Source organism: Dermacentor variabilis, chromosome 11 (assembly GCF_050947875.1).
Source record: "Dermacentor variabilis isolate Ectoservices chromosome 11, ASM5094787v1, whole genome shotgun sequence".
Taxonomy (NCBI): Eukaryota; Metazoa; Arthropoda; class Arachnida; order Ixodida; family Ixodidae; genus Dermacentor; species Dermacentor variabilis.
The window spans coordinates 119,588,075-119,608,719 of NC_134578.1; the positions used below are offsets into that span (position 1 = coordinate 119,588,075).

A 20,645-nucleotide genomic window follows, 5' to 3' on the forward strand; every position below is an offset into this window, starting at 1 on the left:
CACCGACGGTCATCCTGGCCCAGCCTTGCGACCCTGGCATGTTTTCCGGGATTGACAACGTTGACATCGACGACTGGTTACAGAATTATGAACGGGTCACCGCACACAACAGGTGGGATAACACGCTTATGATGGCTAATATAATATTCTACCTCAAGAAAACAGCACAGGTCTGGTTCGAAACACATGAAGAGATTATGAGTTGGGACCAGTGTAAACAGAAGCTTAGAGATTTGTTCGGCAAACCCGTCGGCCGCCAACGTGCTGCGAAGAAGGACCTTGGGACCCGTGTACAGACGTCCACTGAATCTTACGTGGCATATATCCAGGACGCCCTCGCTCTTTGCCGCAAAGTAGATAACAATATGGCAGAGGCAGACAAGGTCAGCCAGATCTTAAAGGGCATCGCGGACGACGCGTTTAACCTACTTGTTTATAAGAACATCACAACGGTCAATGAGATCATTAACGAATGTCGCCGCTTTGAAGATGCGAAGAGTCGCCGCATAGTTCGACAGTTTACTCGTCTACCTAATACCGCAGCTTTGTCGACGTGCGAAGACATTTGTCCACCGCTTGAGTCCACCCCCTGCGAGAACGCCGTACGTATCGTTCGGCGAGAAATCGAAGCAGCATCTCCTTCCACGCCAGTCACGCAGTGCTTTGACGATTCCCGGCCGCTTGTGTCCCTCATTCAGTCTGTCATTCGCCAAGAATTTGCCAATGTAGGTCTTCCATCCATCTGCTCCGCCAGCAGTCCTGACTTTGCTTCGTCTGCTGCCTCTGCCCCTGTTCACCGGAGCCAATACGGTCCATATCCGAGATATCGCAACCCGGCCGAATGGCGCACCCATGACAATAGACCCATCTGCTTTTACTGTGGACGTGTGGGCCACATCTCTCGCCACTGTCGAAGTTCCTGGCCAGCCCACTCTCGACCAAGCTTTCCCGCCTACCACCGCTCCCCACTAAATCCTCGCCCGCCATCACTCTCCACCGAGGTTGAAGACGCACCTGACAACGCTCGAGCAACCGCGACCAGCCGATCGCCATCACCACATAGTCACCGCTCCCATTCGCCCCAGCTGCGTCGCTCTCCATCCCCAGCTCACCGTCGCCGCTCTCCGACGGGAAACTAACTGGGGCAGCTCCTGGAGGCGACGTTGCTCTAGAACACCTGCCTGAAATTCCTCTGCTGACCCTGCCTACTAATCGGAACCTTCTGGACGCGGACGGTTTGCCCATTACAGCACTCATCGATACTGGAGCCCAAATTTCCATCATGAGTGCGGAGCTTCGAACGCGCTTGAAAAAAGTACTTACTCCTGCTCCGACTCGACTGCTCCAGGTCACCGATGGTGGAACTCCGGCTGTGCTTGGAATGTGTACTGCTCGTGTCAGTGTCGCCGGTCGCCACACGTCCGTTTTGTTTAGTGTGCTTGAGCGTTGCCCTCACAATGTGATCCTCGGACTCGACTTTGTCCGCCCATTCGGCTCCGATTGACTGTTCCGCCGGTGTTGTACAACTTGACCTACCCCTACCTGTTCCCATTGACCTTCCTGCTCAAGCTCCAGCTCAGCTTTGTTCTGCGGATTTTATATGCCTGCCATGTCTTGCAGCAACCTTCATCCCTGTTTTAGCCAGCCCACCTGTACCTGATGGAGACTGTCCTTACTCCCGCGACGTCAGTCCTGCTTTCTCACATTGTCTCCTTCCCACACACCATCGTTTCTGTTGCGGGCAATCAGACATGTCTTCCCATACTAAATTTCGGACAGTGCCCGCAAGTAGTTCCTCGAGGCATGTCTCTTGCCACGTTGTCACCAACGCACGAGTGCCACATTTCTGCTCTACCTGTTGTGCCGTCTTCGACCACTGCTCATTCTGCGCCTTCTGCATCAGGCCCGACCGACGACTTTACAAAGATGATTGCACCAGACCTCTCAACCCAACAAGCCGCACAGCTCCGTGGCCTCCTCGAGTCCTACTCCGACATTTTCGATCTGAACGATCGCCCTTTGCGTCAAACTACGGTCGTGACGCATCGGATAAATACCGGCGATGCAACACCTGTTCGCAGACGCCCATACCGAGTGTCACCCTCTGAGCGACAAGTTATCCAGAGCGAGGTTGACAAGATGCTTGCCAAAGGGATTATTGAACACTGTTGTTCACGTCAAAAAGAAGGATAACAGATGGCAATTCTGTGTTGACTATCGTCATCTAAACACGATCACCAAAAAAGATGTATATCCACTTCCCCGCATTGACGATGCTCTGGATTGTCTCCACGGTGCCACTTATTTTTCATCTATAGACCTTCACTCTGGATATTGGCTAATTGCCGTGGATGAAATGGACTGTGAAAAGACCGCATTCGTCACACCAGGCGGCCTATATCAGTTCCGAGTAATGCCATTTGGCTTGTGCAATGCCCCGGCGACTTTTGAACGGATGATGGACATGCTCTTGAGTGGTTTGAAATGGTCCATCTGTTTGTGCTACTTGGATAACGTCATCGTATTCTCTTCAACTTTTGCGACTCATCTTGAAAGACTTTTATCTGTTCTTTGTTTTTCGCACCACTGGCTTGCAGCTCAACTCATCCAAGTGCCACTTCGGTCACCGCCAAATAACCATGCTCGGACACCTCGTCGATGCGTCAGGCATTCTCCCCGACCCCGCTAAAGTTTCATGCTGTGCAGAATTTCCCCGTACCAACTTGTGCCAAAGATGTTCGCAGCTTTATGGGCCTCTTATTTCTGCAGGTTTGTGGAAAATTTCGCCCGTGTTGCCCGTCCCCTTACTGACCTCCTGAAGAAAGACGTTCCTTCCTGTTGGTACTCTGAACAAGCGTCTGCTTTCTCGCAGCTCATCACGCTGCTTACCACACATCCTGTTCTCGCCCATTTTGACCCCTCCGCTCCGACAGAAATTCGCACTGACGCCAGTGGCTACGGCATCGGCGCAGTTTTAGCTCAACGCCAATGTGGGCACGACCGCATTATCGCCTACGCCAGTCGCCTCCTCTCTCCCGCCGAGCGCAATTACTCGATTACTGAGCGCGAGTGCCTCGCCCTCATTTGGGCGGTGGGCAAGTTCCAACCCTACATATATGGTCGACCATATACAGTTACAACCGACCACCACGCCTTTTCTCTTTCCTTCCTCTAGGATTTCACCTGACGCCTCGGTCGCTGGGCCCTACGGCTGCAAGAATACACATACACTGTGATCTACAAGTCGGGTTGTCTACATCAGGACGCCAACTGACGGTTTAGTGGATGTCGCACCGATCTGCATTTATTCGCTCTCAGCCTTGCAAGACATTGGCGCTGAACAACGACGCGATGAGTCGTTACGCCCCATTATCGAACGCCTGCTCTCTGCTCCGTCTGACCCATCCCTTCACATGTTCGTACTACAAAATGGCATCCTGTATCGCCGCAACATGCACCCCGACAGGCCCAAGCTCCTAACCATCATTCGGTCTTATCTGCAACAGATTGTACAGCAGCAACTGCATGACGTTCCCACCGCTGGACACCTTGGCGCCACGCAGACCTATGACCGAATTCGGCGACGGTATTTCTGGCCCCGTCTCAACCGCTCCGTCCGGCGCTGTGTTGCCGCATGTGAGTCGTGTGAATGCCGAAAAAGACCAGCTGTGCCTCCTGCCAGACTGCTGCAGCCTTTGGATATACCAGCCGACCATTTTTTCGCGTTGGTCTTGATCTCCTCGGACCATTCCCTATATCCAAGGACGGAAATAGGTGGATTGCCGTCGCCATGGACTATACAACTCGCTATGCCATTACTAGAGCCCTACCGACCAGCTGCGCTACAGACGTTGCTGATTTCTTGCTTCACGACGTCATGTTGCACCATGGTGCACCTCGTCAACTTCTCACCGATCGCGGCAGATACTTTCTTGCCAAAGTCATAGACGACCTACTTCGATCATGTGCTACTAAACACAAACTTACTGCCGCTTACCATCCTCAAACTAACGGTCTTACCGAACGCTTGAACCGCACAATAACTGACATGCTAGCAATGCATGTTTCCTCCGATCATCGTGACTGAGACATTGCTCTACCATTTGTCACGTTCGCCTACAATTCCTCGGGCCACGACACAGCTGGCTATTCACCCTTCTATCTCCTCTTCGGCTGTGAGCCGACTTTGCCTTTCGAGACTCTCCTTTCGACCACACTCGACTCGCCGACAGAGTACACTCGGGATGTAATAGCCACAGCGACCCAAGCACGCCAGATTGCCCGCATACTTCTTTCTGCTTCACAGACACGCCAGAAGTGCCGTTACGACCAGCGCCATCACGACGTGAACTACGAACCAGGTGCTCTTGTGCTAGTTTGGTATCCAACTTGGCATGTTGGTCTTTCCGAGAAATTCCTCTCGCGATACTATGGCCCTTACCGCATCCTTTGCCAGGTGACCCCTGTCACATATGAAGTGTCTCCGCTGAATGCCACGGTGCCTTCACCTCTCTCTGACATCATCCACGTCAGCCGTCTCAAACCTTACCTTTCTCAGACTGATGAGCCGCACCAATCAGGTGCTTTTTCCGACGGGGGTGATGTCACAGTCGGTGATGTGGACAGAAGACGACGCTGATGGTGGTCTTAGAGACGACGAAGAAGTGTTTAGCAGTATCGATGCTCTACGCTTGTTGGCCGAGCCATTAAAAGCCACTTGTAAATAGACGAACGCTTCTTCCTTCCCGTAACAATATCATATATTTGGAGACTGCTGATGCCAGCACCGGACTGGTGCATGTGACATGGACTCCTTCAACAAAAAGTGGAGTGTATGTCGTCGAAACACACTGCCGATGTGTCGCTGAGTGGCCACACTTGGCTTCGCAGACTGGCCACGCATAGCGACCACCATGCAAGGCGGCTCACTTAGTTTCATCTTTGATGCTGACAGAATATAAACAGAACTAGCTCTATGTTCCCCCAACCACACCATAATTCAAGAGAACAAACTGGTGGGCTAGTTGGTACTTCATAACTTGAGGCAAAGCGCAAGAAAAGAACACCGAGGACAAGAGAAGGCAACGAAGACAAAGCCATGTCTTCAGTGCCTTCTCTTGTCCGCATCTTTACGCTTTGCTTTAAGTTATGCGACATCAACTGTCCAGACACTAAAATCCTCACAAAGATAAACGGTTTATGACTAGGGGCATTTTCATCGCAAACGCCGTCGGCTGCTGGTTAGACAACCAGGAGATAGGCCTACCGGCTCGCAAAATCAGCGGCTGCCAACCAAGTCAGCGGGCCGAGCACGATGCCCCACTTAGGAAAGCTTACTGTACTAATATGGCCCACCTGCAACAAAGGAAAGTTTCAGTTTTCTTTTTTTTTCTTTTCTGTCCTTTTTTGCACACAGTAAACACGGGAAAGTCTGAAGTGGTGTGCCATCCTCTCGTTGCATGCATGCACTGTCATCGAAGAAGATGGTAGGCCTTGCTCGCTGGCCGTGGGTGTCGCCGGTTACAAAGAAGCCTCTGCTAGCAATTGAACACAGTTTTTGTGGATTCTTTAATGCATGCATGAATATTAAGAGGCTCAATGGAAATACATTTGGATATCTGTACACCGTCAGCAGCAAAGAGCAAACCAGGCGAACTGCCTCGCCCAGTGTTCACTGCGCGCTGCCCGAGTGACTGTCTGTCCTCATCCATCTTGAGCTTTCCACATTTCCAGCAAAATGCGGCTGCCTTTAAGGGCATCTTGAAGCTTGCAGGTCCAATTAACCTCGCGGTGCTGGCACATGACAATTCAGTAGCCACAAGTAGCATGATGAGAACCGGCTCTTTGAGGAGCGAGGTATAGCGCAAGTTGTGAGCTGTGATGGCCTCTCCGGCCGTCGCTCATCCATGCTGCTTTCTTCGCCAGATAGCTCTTCTTGGATGGAAACAAAAATAATCGCATGCCCTGTTTGCCAGTGACAAAAATTTGTGCACCTATACACAACTAACCGGCTTTTTCATGAAAAAAGCGCTATCAAAACCACCTCAAAACGGCATCTCAAGGTGTGCTAGGGTTGCATTGGTTGTTCGTCTCCTTCTTGCATCCTGCCATGTAGAGGGCACTCTTGGCAGCCGCATTCGTGCAAGCGCAACAGCATTTTAGCAAACCGTTAAGTTGTTCTGCAATTGCGTATTCACTAGCTACAATTCGTAAGTAGCAATATCTGTTGTAAAATAATTAGTAAAAGTTCATTAGTGAAGTATGTCAATTACTAATTTGATTACTTGTGGAAGTAATGTACCTGATCTAGCAATTTATTTCTAGGGTTAGTACTGCACTATCGCCACAGGCGATATTCAAGTAGTTGATGCAGGTAAGAAAAAGTTCGGCAGGTGTTACACTCTTGTAACACAAGAAGGTGAAAGCCTGCTGCACATTTGGTAATACATGAAGTTACACAATTGGGGTCAGACTTGTTTGTAAGACATATTGGTAATGCATTAAGTTATACAATCGGGACTACACTTCTTGCAAGACATAACGAGCCGCAATGGGAAGTACATGTATGGCACTGACACAACCTCCTCACAAGAGCAATGCAGCAAGCGCTTTTGCCGCAGTGGCGTACTTGCACAGTCATCCTTGCGAGCCAAAAGAGCATGCACGCTCCTCCGCCACTCACTGCCGACAATGCTGCAGCTGCACCAATGTCAATACGCAGAGTGCGGGCATGCTTTTCTGCACTAGAACACCTGGCACAACAGCAATTACTAAACTTAATATTCGGCAAACACTCAAGACAGCTTACATATGGGAATGCGAAATCATTACACCATTTCTAGACCTCAGAATGTCGTCAACGTGCTCATTTTATACACATGACGTGGCTTACCTCCTCAGTGCTGTCACATACGCCGCTCAATTATGCATGCACTATTCAGATGGCTGCAACGTGACATGTGCAATGAGGCCCGTACTAAGCACACCTTCAGTAAGCCAGAACCGAGGAGCAGCTGTGGCGTCAGGGAAGCGTGCTCGTCTCGCACTCCAGAGGCCTGCGCTCAATTCCCACGAAGACTGAAGTTTACCAAATTTTCTTTTCAAAGCCACTAATTTACTTTGTTCACAGTGATCTCCCTGAGAAATGCAACATCAATCCGAGCACTTCTTGACATCTGTTTACTCTTTGCGGCATCAGCCATGTTTCATCACGGTGCAATTTCGCCAAGGGCACCGCCAACAGACACCTAAGGCTTTCGCCTTAAAAAACATCTGATATGACAGTGTACTGCGCGTTCCACATTTCCTCTGCCACCATAACATACAAAGTAATTCATGTGCAGCATCCCCTGCATGTAAGCAATGGAGTAGAATGTCGCAATGTCTTGCAACTATACAGAGGGGCTAAGTGTGCGCTAGTGCTGAGCAAAAAGTCAGTGCTGCACTTAATTTATTTCCAAAACAGGGTTGTAGCGCCGAAAAAGACAACACATAGCAAGCGAGACATGACAGGCGCCTGTCCCGTCTCGCTTGCTGTGTGTTGTCTTTTTCGGCGCTACAATCCTCTTCTGGAAACATGCACCAACTAACCCCCAAAAAGTATTAATTTATGAATTGATCCCTGCATTATGGTGACTGAAAATAGAATTATTGTGCAGAAATGCTGACTTATGTAGCTGCAAAGAGCCTAATAACTTTGCGGGGAATCAACCTACACAAAATTTTGCAACTTGGACAGTTTAACCACTCATTTTTCATGACAGCTCACTAAGCAAAAAATTTCCTAAAAATTCTGCAACTTTTACTGGTGCTGATAATTTCCTGCACTTTTCCCGGTCATTAGATAGCCTGTGTAATATTTCCTCTTACAAATCTTTCACCTTGCATAAGGAAATGTGTATGCATTAATATAAATCGGCACTGTACATGTCATCGTAGACTACAGAAGCAATTGCTTTTGGGGTGGAACCAACAGTAAAAATGCACGGGAACTAGAAAACCAATTTGAACGGCCACTAGTGTAAAATGTAATAATGCTGCGGCCATGATCATACAGATATTGTGCCGCAAGGCTACACTGCTCACCTTCTCTATGATGAAGACATGGCACTTGTGATGAGTTTGCACAATGGTAGAAGTGATGGCAAAGCATTTCTGTAGCAGACCAATTGAGGCTTCAGGATGTGAGTGATGAAGAGCACTCTCCACATTTGCTGTTATCTTGCTGCGATAACTGCATGCATGAGCCACTAATAACCTGCATTAAAAATAAAATTGCAACAGAGTAAGATAAACAGCATGAATTCCATTTATTCATGATGTGATCAAGGATATTTTTAAATTTTTATTTTGAACACAGTGAGAAGGCACACCATGTTATATGAATTCTGGTAAGCATGGATTATGTAGGGCTTCAGCATGCTATTATTAAAGGGCCCTTAAACTACCAATGAAATTTCTATAACATTTGAAATAATCAGCGGCATCATATACAAAACAGCAAAATTGTTTTTAGCAAACATGGCAGCGCCATGTGCTGCACGGAAGCCACAAAATACAATCCTGTATTCTTATCTCGTCCCTTCATCACTAGTGCAGGAGCTCTCTACTAGGAGATGGAAATGCGCTGATGCCACCATGACAAAACGGGCTGCGTGTTCAGAGAAGGGAGCTGGAGCTCTCTCACTGATCCTATAGACCAGAACACGATAGCCTCGCACCCAGACTAACCGAACGCATACTCTCACACCCGGGTTGCCCGGTCGACCGGCGCCATGTTGTACTGGGCTGCCAAAGTGTGTTCGCCGGCGACCGGTAGACATGGCAAGCGTTAGCTCTAGGACTCCAAAGTGCGGAAATGTGCCTGTTCACGAGGATCCAAAGTACAAGTCATCTGGGCATCACTGCGTCGTGTTTGGATGCCAAAACAACCAGCGCAAAAGGAGCAGGTTGCTTAGCGCTGTTTGCGAAGAGCACAACACACGTAGGGAATCGTGCCGGTGCGGTGTTTTCAGCCTGCACCGATTTCCATCCGCAACGAAGAATGCCACGCTGCGCCACCGGTGGATAGCTGCAGTGAATAGGAAGAACTACCAACCCAGTTAAAATACACGAGTGAGTATTCGATCTGTGTATATTTTGATGCCACGTTCAACTTTGTGCCCTACGAACGTAATATGTGCAACACGCAAGTTTGCTCCGAGCACTTTCTGAACAACAAGCCTACAGAGAAGAATCCCGTGCCGGTGCTTCGCCTTGGCTATTACAAAAAGGCAAGCCTCTCCGTGTTTTCAGTAATGCAAAGCCCTCGACAGTTAAGCGGAACAGTTGAGTTTGCGGTTAGCGATACTTGCAGCTGGTGCACGGCATGACCATTAAGCGTGAACGACAAGTTGTAGGCAATAGAATGTTGCCCTGCTGGTGAGCGTTATTGTTATGAAAGTAAACCGAAGTCTGCTCGTCACGTAGCACGCGTCCACAAAAACGTAAACGACGACTGCTCGTCGCCGAAGGTGTTCTTGCAGCGCGCCTGTCTTTACGAGCTGGTGTAGCAGGTGTCATTCGTAACAAATTCATTTGAGCCTCCTGAGCTCCAAACTGTGTGCGGGCTGTTATGCGGGACGAAGCGCAAGATCTTTCCTTTATTACAGCGAGGAAAATAAGGTGGTTAATTATTGTTGTATTCTGTAACAAAATTTTGCTCGTTCTCACCAGTTCTTTTTTTACTCTTTTTGTCTAAGGGAGCGTCAAAAATCTGATACGGCCTCGCACAAGCGAAACAGGCCTGATACCAGGTAGCTGCAGTTGGTGGGGCTAATTTCTTGGAATGCAGGTGCGGTTGTTGTCTTGTACCAAACGGGTCCCTGATGATGCAGCTTTAAGTAGGTTTGGTAATCTTATGTGCCCTGTCATGGTTTATGCAACAACTGTACAACACCTGCCGCTGCCATGCTCAACCTGTTATAGGGGCTTTGACTGCATACGTAGTTTAACATTATAACTACTGTAGTTCCTCATTTTCCAATGAGTGCAGGTTTAGCATCATATATGCTGCTTGTTCGAGTGATGTAGGCTTGTGTTCTGAATGTTGTACGATAAATTGCACGATACAATTGGCCTGGTGTATTTTCTATTTCATTTTGAGAGGACTTTATATCTTCGCCACAGTGATGGCATGGGAAAGAACTACAGCCCTTCTTACTATAACATATACTTTGTTTTCACTGTGCAGGTGGTAAAGGGCAGGCGTCCGCTAATCAGGCAGGCTATAAGCCCAGTCAAACGACCGCCAGTTGGTTCCCAAACGCGGCCCGTAGTGACCATGACAAGACCAAACTAAAAGTTCAGAGGACAATGTTCTGCGTGCTTTAATAATATATGGCACCAACACAGCGCTGTATATTCCTTCACAGGTTACTTTCCAAAAATGCGGAGATATTACAGCTCACACGTGTTCCAGCATATAGCGCGCGGTTTGTACAAACGTAATAGCGTACTTGCCCGATGTATTCGCTTCTGCAGTCTGCACAGCACTCAGTTGTCCATTGCGGACTTGCATGAGGTCTTGAAGTTTGATTTGTTCGAGTCAGCGAAAATGACAGGTTAAAAAAACGCGAAACACGCCTTCCGCCCAGCTAAAAAGCCCAAGTTTAGCTTCTTGCGCCGGGTCGCATCTCCCGGCGTGGCAGCCCAGACCTGCTACTTCGCGGCGCTTAGGATAGATGGAGCGACCAGCGCTCATCACTATGGCGGCGCGCTTTGAATTCACGGTGTTCTGATGTATAAAGCTTTCATTCAATCAGAGTTGCATACAGAGTCATCAAAGAAGCCTTTCAGATTCTTTGCCGCATCTTGTAGCTTTTGCTGCACTGCACAAAGTTAGTGAGCGAGGAGCAGAGGATTCCTGTGGGATGGGTAGTGAAGGCAAAAGAGAAAAAGCCATGGCTGTGCAGCCATCTGTCACACGAATATACTTGCTATTATAGAATCATTTCAAAAGGTGCTTGTGGACAACAGAAAGGCACATCTGACGCTGTGTGGTTGTCAAACATGCCTTTTTGTTGTCCCCGCCGCTCAGCTTGTGCTACAACGAAATAGATATCAGCTCAATTTCTAGAAATGAAAAAGTAAGTATCATCATCATCATGCTTTCTGTCCACTGCAGGATGAAGGCCTCTCCCTGCAATCTCCAATTACCCGTCCTGCACCAACTGATTCCAACTAGCACCCCCGAATTTCCCAATTTCATTGCTCCACCTAGACTTCTGTCGTCCTCGATTGCGTTTCCCTTCTCTTGGTACCCATTCTGTAACCCTAATGGTCCAACAATTATCTAACCAGCACATTACATGACTTGCCCAGCTCCATTTTTTCTCTCTTGATGTCAATTAGAATATTGTCTATACCCGTTTGCTCTCTGATCCAAACTGCTCTCTTTCTGCCTCTTAACATGATGCCTAGCAATCTTCGTTCCATCACGCTTAGCGCGGTCCTTAACTTGTTCTCAAGCTTCCTTGTCAATCTCCAAGTCTCTGCCCCATATGTCAGCACTGGTAAAATGCACCGATTGTACACCTTCCTTTTAAATGATAATGGTAAGCTTCCAGTCAGGAGCTTGCAATGTCTGCCGTATGCAATCCAACACATTTTTGTTCTTCTGTGAATTTCCTTCTCATGGTCAGGGTTCCCTGTGATTAGTTGACCTAGGCAAACCTATTCCTTCACAGACTCTAGAGGCTGACTGGCGATCCTGAATTCTTGTTCCTTTGCCCGGCTATTTATCATTATCTTTGTCTTCCGCATATTAATCTTTAACCCCACTCTTACACTCTCTCTCTGTTAATGTTCTGAATCATTTGTTGCAACTTTTCTGCATTGTTCCTAAATAGAACAATGTCATCGGAAAACCGACAGGTTGCTGAGATATTCGCCGTCGATCCTTACTCCCTAAGCCTTCCCACTTTAATAGCTTGAACACTTCTTCCAAGCACGCAGCGAATAGCATTGCAGAGATAGTGTCTCCCTGTATGACCCCTTTCTTTATAGGTATCTTCCTGCTTTTCTCGTGTAGAATTAGGGTAGCTGTAGGACCTCTGCAGATATTTTCCAAGGTATTTACATGAGCGTTCTGTACTCCTTGATTAAGTGATGCCGCTATGACTGTTTTTATCTCTACCAAATCAAATGCCTTTTCGTAATCTATGAAAGCCATATAGTAGAGAGGCTTATTATACTCAAATATTTGTTGTTAACAAATATTGTAACAAATATTTGTTATTGGCAAATATTTTATATAATACTGGGAGTAAGCTAATGGGCCTGTAATTTTTCAATTCTTTAATATCTCCTTTTTTGTGGATTCTATAACATTTGCATTCTTCCAGTTTTCTGGGACCCTTGCAGTCGATAGACACTTCATACAAAGAACTGCCAGTTTTCCAAGCATTATGTTTTCTCCATCTTTGATTAAATCGACCTATTCCATTTTCTCCTGCCGCTCTTCCTCGTTTCATGTCTTGCAAGGCGCTTCTGACCACATCGTTAGTTATAGGAAGAGTTCCTGTATCCTGTTCATTACTATTTATTATTGAGGTATCCTGAATCCTTGGGTACTGTACAAGTCAGTATAGAATTCTGTCAGAAGTCTGCTACTTATAATTCCAGGCAGAATACTAATACAGTTAGCGTCTTAGCTGAGGCAACAAAATCTGCTCCAGCTGTCAAGACAAAGAGCAGTACGAGTGATTAACAGGCATGTACTTTAACCTGACAACATATGAAGTCTTAAAGCCGCCTTTCATTGAGTTTCTTGCTAACTTGTGCATTATCCTTACATGAAAAAGTATGAACGAGCAAGAAGCACATTTCTCCCGATAAAATATGTGGAGTGTGCATATTTCTTTATTTGGCAATTAAAAAAGAAGGTAGCTGATATTTCTGCTCCCCTTTCCACTGTAAATATTACAGGCACTGAGGACTATGATGGATGCTCCCACAGAGGATGTGTTCAAGGGCACCATGGAGGACTTCTCGGAGTTCTGTGACGACCATGGGAGAGACACCAACGGCCTCATCAAATTCAAAACATACTTTATGCAAAATTATTTTCATCGTGCTGAGGTGTGGGCAGCATGCTACAGGAAAGAATACAATATCAACACCAATATGCGATTAGAAGCCCTACACAGAGTAATCAAATATTGCTACCTTGGAGGCAAGAACAACAAGAGAATTGATAGATTAATTGCAATACTTCTGAAATTGGTGCGGGACAAAATCTTTGACCGACTCATAAAACTATCAAGGAATGCAGCAACAACATTTCACCAGGACACACAATCTCGACACAAAGCTGGCGAACAAATCAGTGATTCGGAAATTCAGGCAGCCGGCACTGGTCAGTGGTGCGTAAAGTCGCAATCAGCTGAACATTCATATGAGGTTACGTGCCTCGGAAATAAACTCTGCAATGACAGCTGCCAACTAGCATGCAAGGACTGTAGAGTCTGCATACACAATGCAAGTTGTACATGCAAGGACAATGTCCTAACACGACAAATCTGCAAGCATATACATGCTATTGCCAAAGTAAAGCTGCAGGACAGCGCTCAAGCCAAGCCTTCAGCACAAGAATTTTGTGACCAGGTATGCTTACATCTTGTCATCAGTCTAATGTGCATTTGTAAGGAACCATTATTTGTGGGGAACATGAGAGCCTTTCAATGCACCAGCTCATGTAGATTTCTTTCAGAAATAGAAAGTAAGCTCTCTGGGTAAAACAATTATGCCTGAAGGGGGCCTGTACCGGTACTGACAGTTTAGGTTTAAAAAAACACTGCTCTTTCCTTCACATCACTGCCACTTTTCATGCTTACTCTTGCACATTATTAAGCACGATGACCAATGGCTGGATTAGTTTGAATATCACAACTAAGAAGTATTTTCAACACAAACAAAGCAAGGAAATCTCGATTGAATGGGCACTGATACAACCTGGTGGTGAAAGATTCCAGTGTTACATAGAAACTACAGCCTCATAAATAGGATGGTGGAACAGGGTCACGCGACAAAATGTCAAGATTGTACCAATACAAAGGACTGACATGGTTAGAGGGAGCATGGAAGGCATTAGACTCGGGCATGGCTGCAGTGTATTGGATGAGGCCATGGCAGGAGAAGAAATAAATTTGGTGTTAAATGTATTTATAGAAAGCCCATTCAAGGACTTTGCAGAAAGGATATTGCAGGAAGTATCCGAGGTGATGCCTTTCAGTACTAGTCACATTGGCTCTTTATGATTGATGTTCCATTAATGCAGTGCTGGTACCTTTTCTAGTCTACACTTAAAATTAAAAAAAAATTTTTTTTCGGTTTTTTACGTGCCAAAAGCACTACCTCATTATGACTACGGATTAATGTGGACCACCCAATGCAGTGTACACAGCCGTTCTTGCATTTCACCCCCATCTAAATGCAGCTGCAGCAGCCAGAATTTGATCCCATGACCTCATGCTTAGAAAAGTAAAGCTAAAGCCACTAAGCAACCGCAGCGGGTACAGAAATGCCAAAAATTTAGCATTTAAAATTCAGATGTGCCAAAAATTATTCATATATATGTACTTCAATAATACTTTCATAGATTGGCCATTAATTGAATGACAAAATATCTCATTGTTTTATTAAGTACTGATACAGACATCTGTGTACTTCCAACACAAGCAAATGGTAAAAATGTTTAGTACCACTATGATGGCACACATATACAAGTTAGCAATAGCAAACAAATCTGCAAGCCTGAAGTAATTGATCATTGAAATGTGATATTACAATTCAAACAGTGACCTTGAATTAAAAAAAAGAAGCCTTTATACTTTCCACAGAGATAATTGATCTTCACACCGACATTAATTTCCAAATAAGCTTGAAATGTTCAGAAACTGCATAAATTTATTCACTTAGTCAGGTGAGATGACATGTATCTGTTCTGCAGCTCTAGAATTTTGCATTTATGAAAGGTGCAAGAATTTTGTAGCTTTTCTCCTACTCAAGATAATTTCACGTGATTGGCTAGTCCAAATTATGGTCGCTTGCTAAAAACCTCGCCAGACACCTCCACTTCAATGAGCAGATTTTAACCAAATTTTAGATCCAAGAATAATTTTCATTTGGCACCGCCAAACATAGATGCCCACCATCTATGCTTGTATAAATAATTATTCTGTCAAATGTAAATAATATATTTTGACACAGAAATTGAAGCATTTGATATGGTTTTGTAAAATTTGTCAAAAATTCAAGAATGCATGCAAAGTTCCGACTGAAATGGTAGGATAGCACATAGCAAAAGGTTGAGAACATACTTGTTGCTTGACTGCTCCAGGACATATTACAGCGACGCAATACAGCACTTAACAGTGCCAATGTGTAGAGCCAGAGGACAAATCTCCAGCAAGATGGTAGCAGAACATTCGTGTTTGCACATTTAGCCGTATGTCTGGCATATTAGTTGAAGCAGAAGTTTCAGAACTGCTTTTTTTTCCCCTACTCAGGACTGCAATGACCAAGAAGTGGAGAACAACCTGATGAGTGCTGCGACATCTCTTCAAGCAGTCCGGGCAATGGGTGATAAAACAGCATCGGCACGCTGCATATTGCTACTCGATGCGATTCGAGGGCAGCTGCAAAAGCCCACACTGCCAGAAACATTTTTATCGTGGTTCGAGCCTCTGATGGAGGAGGCTCTTACAAGATTAAGTGCGCCAACCAGCAACACAGAGCCAACATCGAACATGCCACAAAAAAGAAAAATTGAGCCACAGCGCCGTTTTTTCTCCAAAAAGCGCAAGTCCACTGCACAAGGAAAGCCAAAGATGGCGAAGCCTACGGCTGTACAGCAAATGACAATAAGAAGTATTCTAAAGCGTGATGAGGCTGTGCCAGACCAGAATGCCAAAGACCTTTGCAGTGAATGTGACCACAATTACTGCAAACCACCATAAATTGGCCAGGAATGCAAAGAAACCTAGACGTCACTGCTGGAACTACTTGTGTTTCCATGTGAAATTTTAAGTGAGAAGCCAGTTAAGATTTAAAGCTGAAGCACGGCAGCAAAGTTAGCAGAAACAGAGGCTACAATAACGCTAACCTCAAAAAAACAACTGTAACCCTGGGACGTTTTAATAAATTACACCTTGACACAACTTTGCAGTTTTCTGAGAGCACGACTTTATGAGAATTTCGATTTTTTTTCTAATTATGGTGTTTATGATTAATAACTTTTGTGAAGATGCCTCTTCAATTTTGGAACTATAACAAGTATCCGGAAGCTAAAGGAGATTTAATAAAAAAAAACAGCATACGATAGTGTAAGTTGCACTAGAGGAGGAGGAAAGAACTTTATTGTGTGCCCTGCGAGTTGGTGGGGAGGGCCAAAGGCCCCGCCTAGGTGACGGCCAGGAGTTCTTGGGTCCTGGCAGCATCCTCTGCCCACTGGACGGCCCATAGTTGATCTTCGAGGGCGGGGCTGAGCAGCGCGGCTTCCCAGTGCGTGCGAAGGCTGCTGCTAGAGGCCGCGTTTTCTTTATTGTTATTTATCCCTCGGCATTCTCATAATATATGCTCCAGAGTGGCTCTGGATTCACATGTTTTGCATTTGTCCGTAGGATATACATCTGGATATATGATGTGCGAGAGCGCAGGATTCGGATACGTCCTAGTTTGTAACTGCCGCCATGCGACAGACTGCTTTTTTGTCAATTTTGCGTGAGGTCGCGGGAATATGCGCCTCTATAACCTATAATGTTTCGTAATGTCATTATATGTTGTCATTCTGTCCTCCCACTCCCACTCATTTATCGCACCGTCACGGCCGGAGGGTGTCGGGGCGTCACTTGCGACTACGGCTCGGTCCGTAAGCCGTTGTTGCCATCCTCCGCGGGGGTGTGAGCGGGTGTCCAGGTGATGTATATCTTTCTTTTGTAATTTTGGCCTCCTGCAAGAAGAATTCGTAGTGCCTCCAGGGCGATTCGGCCGTTGGCAAAGTTTCTTATTGCCGTCTGAGAGTCGCTGACAATCACGGTTGCGTTAGTCTGAGCTGCTGCGAGTGCTATGGCTACTTCTTCAGCTATCTTGTTACTTGTGGTGCGTATCGTCGCGCACGTCTTGCACCGTTTCTCCCTATCGATTACGGCTGCCGTAAACCCCCGTCTGCGACTGTATCGAGCCGCGTCTACGAACACTGCGTCCTTGTCGCTGCCGAATTTCTTCTGTATTTGCTTCGCTCTATTCTTTCTTCTGTCCTTATTGTGTTCTGGGTGCATGTTCTTTGGTAAGGGAGGTATTACCAATCTTTCCTTCGTATCTCTCGGGATGTCCACCTTGACACCATGCTGTGTGTGGTAACCTATGTCTAATCTCTCTAGGATGTGTCTGCCTGCTCTAGTCTTAGAGAGGCGTTCATATTGTGCCGTACGTTGCGCTTCAATGAGCTCGTCTATAGTGTTGTGTAGGCCTAATTGCAGCAACTTGTCCGTGCTGGTGCTGATCGGTAGTCCTATGGCTAGTTTGTATATTTCCCGAATGAGGCATTCTAGTTTGATCTTTTCAGCGACCTGCCATTTTAAGTACGGTGCTACGTACACTATTCTACTTATTACGAAGGCCTGTATTAACCTGATCGTGTTTTCCTCTTTCATCCCGCTATGTTTATTTGTTATCCTTCTGATTAGCCTCATGATTTGCGCTACAGTTCCCTCCAATCTTCTGAGGGTTTCTCCGTTGTTGCCCTTGGCTTCAATGAGGAGCCCCAATACCCTGATCCTATCGACCTTGGGTATGGGTTTCCCATCGGCCGTCTTTAACTGTATCTCCTCTCTATGGGTGAGCTCTTCCCCGTAGTTGCTTGGTTTGCGACCTCTGCGAGTCGGTCTGTACAGTAACAGCTCCGATTTCTCTGCCGAGCATGTTAGCCCTGTCCCCTCTAGATATTTTTCGATTGTTTCGACCGCTGTTTGAAGCGTTTGTTCTATCTGCCCGTCACTTCCGTTTCTCACCCATAGGGTGATATCGTCTGCGTATAAGGTATGATTTAGACCCTCGATTTCTTGCAGCTTGACTGGAAGCCCGATTAGTGCCAGATTGAATAGCATCGGTGATAGGACCGAGCCCTGTGGCGTACCTGCGCTGCCTATTTCGATATCCTCCGAAACTAGGTCCACTATCGTGATCTTTGCCTTTCTACCAGTTAAAAAATTGCGTACATAATCGTACGTGCGTTTTCCCAGTCCTAGTTCGCCTACTCTATCTAGTATAGTTGCATGTGTTACGTTATCGAAGGCCTTTTTTAGGTCCAACCCGAGAATTGCCTTTGTCGATCTGCCCGAATCGTCTATGATCTGATGTTTTAGTTGTAACAGAGCGTCCTGCGCTGAGAGGTTTCTCCTGAATCCTATCATCGTGGCCATGATGACAGGATGACTAGATAACAAAAACAATTTTTGCCTTCAATTGTTTAAGTATCTACACAGCTCCTAGTTCCAAATGTGTGCCAAAATATTGTTCTTTCTGCAAAATTCGAACATAGGCCAACTTTTGTTCCCCGATAATGTTACCCAACATGGGCTATCTACACACATTCACAACCGAAGAATCTGGACCTATATTTGTGTACAAATCTCGCCAATGTACCGATCTAACAGAGTTCCTCGGCTGTCTCTGCCGTAAAGTTAGCATGTGGACTATGCTGAGACTATATCCTTCGCACTAAACAAAACCGAGGACGAAATCGTTTGAGGCGTCAAGAACAGCTGCGAAGCATTTAACCTGAACAGCTTATTTATTTATTTACAACGAGAATGAGGCTTGTGGCAACGAGCTTACGGTAAATAATGGTGGGTTATGTTCAACATTTCCCGTTTTTCTAACAAGGTATCACCTCTACCCGAACTTCAATTCTTTTTAATCATCTTCGAGTTGCAATGCACAGTTCCGACAAGGGTCCACTATATTCCTGTTCAAGCTATTTCGAGTAAATGCGGCCTTTTTTTTTTTGCATACGTGAGCTTTAAAAATATTTTTTTCCGAGTACTACTGATACCATCAAATTTAAAGGACACCTCCCTTAGTGACAACTATGATAGCAAGTTGTGCGTAATATGCTTCCGAGTCTCACGCCAACATAAAACGACTACAGTAGGGTTCGCAATTTAGCACGCACGAAAGCGTTCATTAATCTTTTATCCATGCACAGTAAAAGAGTGGGAACGCGTGCGCAAGCCTAGGCAGATTGCTCGTTGGCGTAGCATTATGTTCCAGCTTAGGTGTCCCGGAGGCGCCGCCAACAATACAAAATAATGACCCGCTAGAACTATTAAGTAAAAAATATTAATACATATGTTTCAATAAATATATTCACGCCCAGGCACCAACTTATGAGCGCGCCCGTGCGAGGAGACGATTATGCAACGCCAACGGGGAAGCGTTCACCTGGCCCCGAGAATTTCTGCCTGGTGGCTACTGCATGTCGAGTGACGAGCTCATCGGCAGCCTCCAAAGGAAAGCCGCACTGAAAAGTGTCCAGTATCGTTAAAAGGTGTATATCCAGAAGGCAGAGAAAAGAAAGGTGTGTCTCACCTGCTTCTACGTAGCGCCGGTTGACGACGACTGTTTTGACTTCTACGCCGCTTTCACACGTGAGAAGAAACACGAACGAAAAGCAACTATCACTTGCCAATCGTACGCCTACACAAGTGTTGTCAATGCATACCACATTGACCCAACTGCGTCAGATTCAGGCTTCTTGGAAGCCGTAAGGGCCATTACGACCTTCGTAAATGAAGTAATATGGCGACCACACTTGCGACACCGTAACGCCCAAGCGTCCGAGTTCGAGAGTATGTTTCTCAAAAAAGTAAAAAAACAAGCATCTATACACGTCACATCCGGTACAAACGTATTCACCTCCTTTCTCACCTCCTTTCACCTTGCGCATGCGCAGCGACCTCGGAGCACTCGGGGGCGATGTTCAGGTGTAGGCAGGGACTGCAAGCAAGTGTTTGTGTTCTGTGCTGCTGCTTCTTGCTTTCCGCAAGTCAGGCGTGAGCGAAACTGATATGGTCCTTACTCAGCGCCGCAAAAGACTGCTGTTACTGAAAAAGAAAGTTCTTCTTATTCAAAAAGACTGGAAGAAGGACGCCGGCGCAGATGGTGGGTCCGACCCTCGTGGAGAACGCGCCACGCCGAGAGCGAGTTTTCCACCACGGTACGTATCGTGTGTTTTGTTATCGCTTGCGCAATTTTACTAATTACACGCGCCACAACCTTTCGACAGCTTAAAACCCAATTTGAGCAATTTCTCGCGACGATATCGCTTGTCGCTCGATGTGATGTTTCGAGCGACTAGGTAATGAAAAGCCGGCGGGAGTCTGTGGCAGTGTTTCGTACGTTGTGCTCTTTTAAGATATTAAACTCGAGATTTGAAAGCCAAAGAAACTCATTTCCTGTCGGGAATTGAATGCACGTTTCAGAAAATAGGAAAAACAGTACGTGCTATTTTTCGTAAACTTTACGTGGAGTAGCAGTGGAAGTCGATGTGAGTGAAAACTGCTGCGAGTCCGCCGTTCACTAAGCAACTGCAGCGAAGCGCACCG

The 20,645-nt window shown here is 46.3% G+C and overlaps 1 protein-coding gene across 4 annotated transcripts in view; it reads right to left on the bottom strand.

Moving 5' to 3' along the window:
* LOC142564146 (uncharacterized) overlaps positions 1 to 19,857 on the bottom strand; it is a 46,010-nt gene extending 26,153 nt beyond the window's left edge. For all 4 annotated transcript variants that reach the window (XR_012824504.1, XR_012824503.1, XR_012824505.1 and 1 more), the window contains exons 1-2: positions 19,630 to 19,857; positions 8,086 to 8,257 (exon numbers count right to left, since the gene is read on the bottom strand). Coding sequence is in view for 1 of the 4 variants with exons in the window: in XM_075675009.1 (XP_075531124.1) it covers positions 8,086 to 8,152 (67 nt within the window). In the remaining 3 variants the exon portion in view is untranslated. The remainder of the gene's footprint in view (positions 1 to 8,085; positions 8,258 to 19,629) is intronic.
* Positions 19,858 to 20,645: the final 788 nt, after the last annotated feature.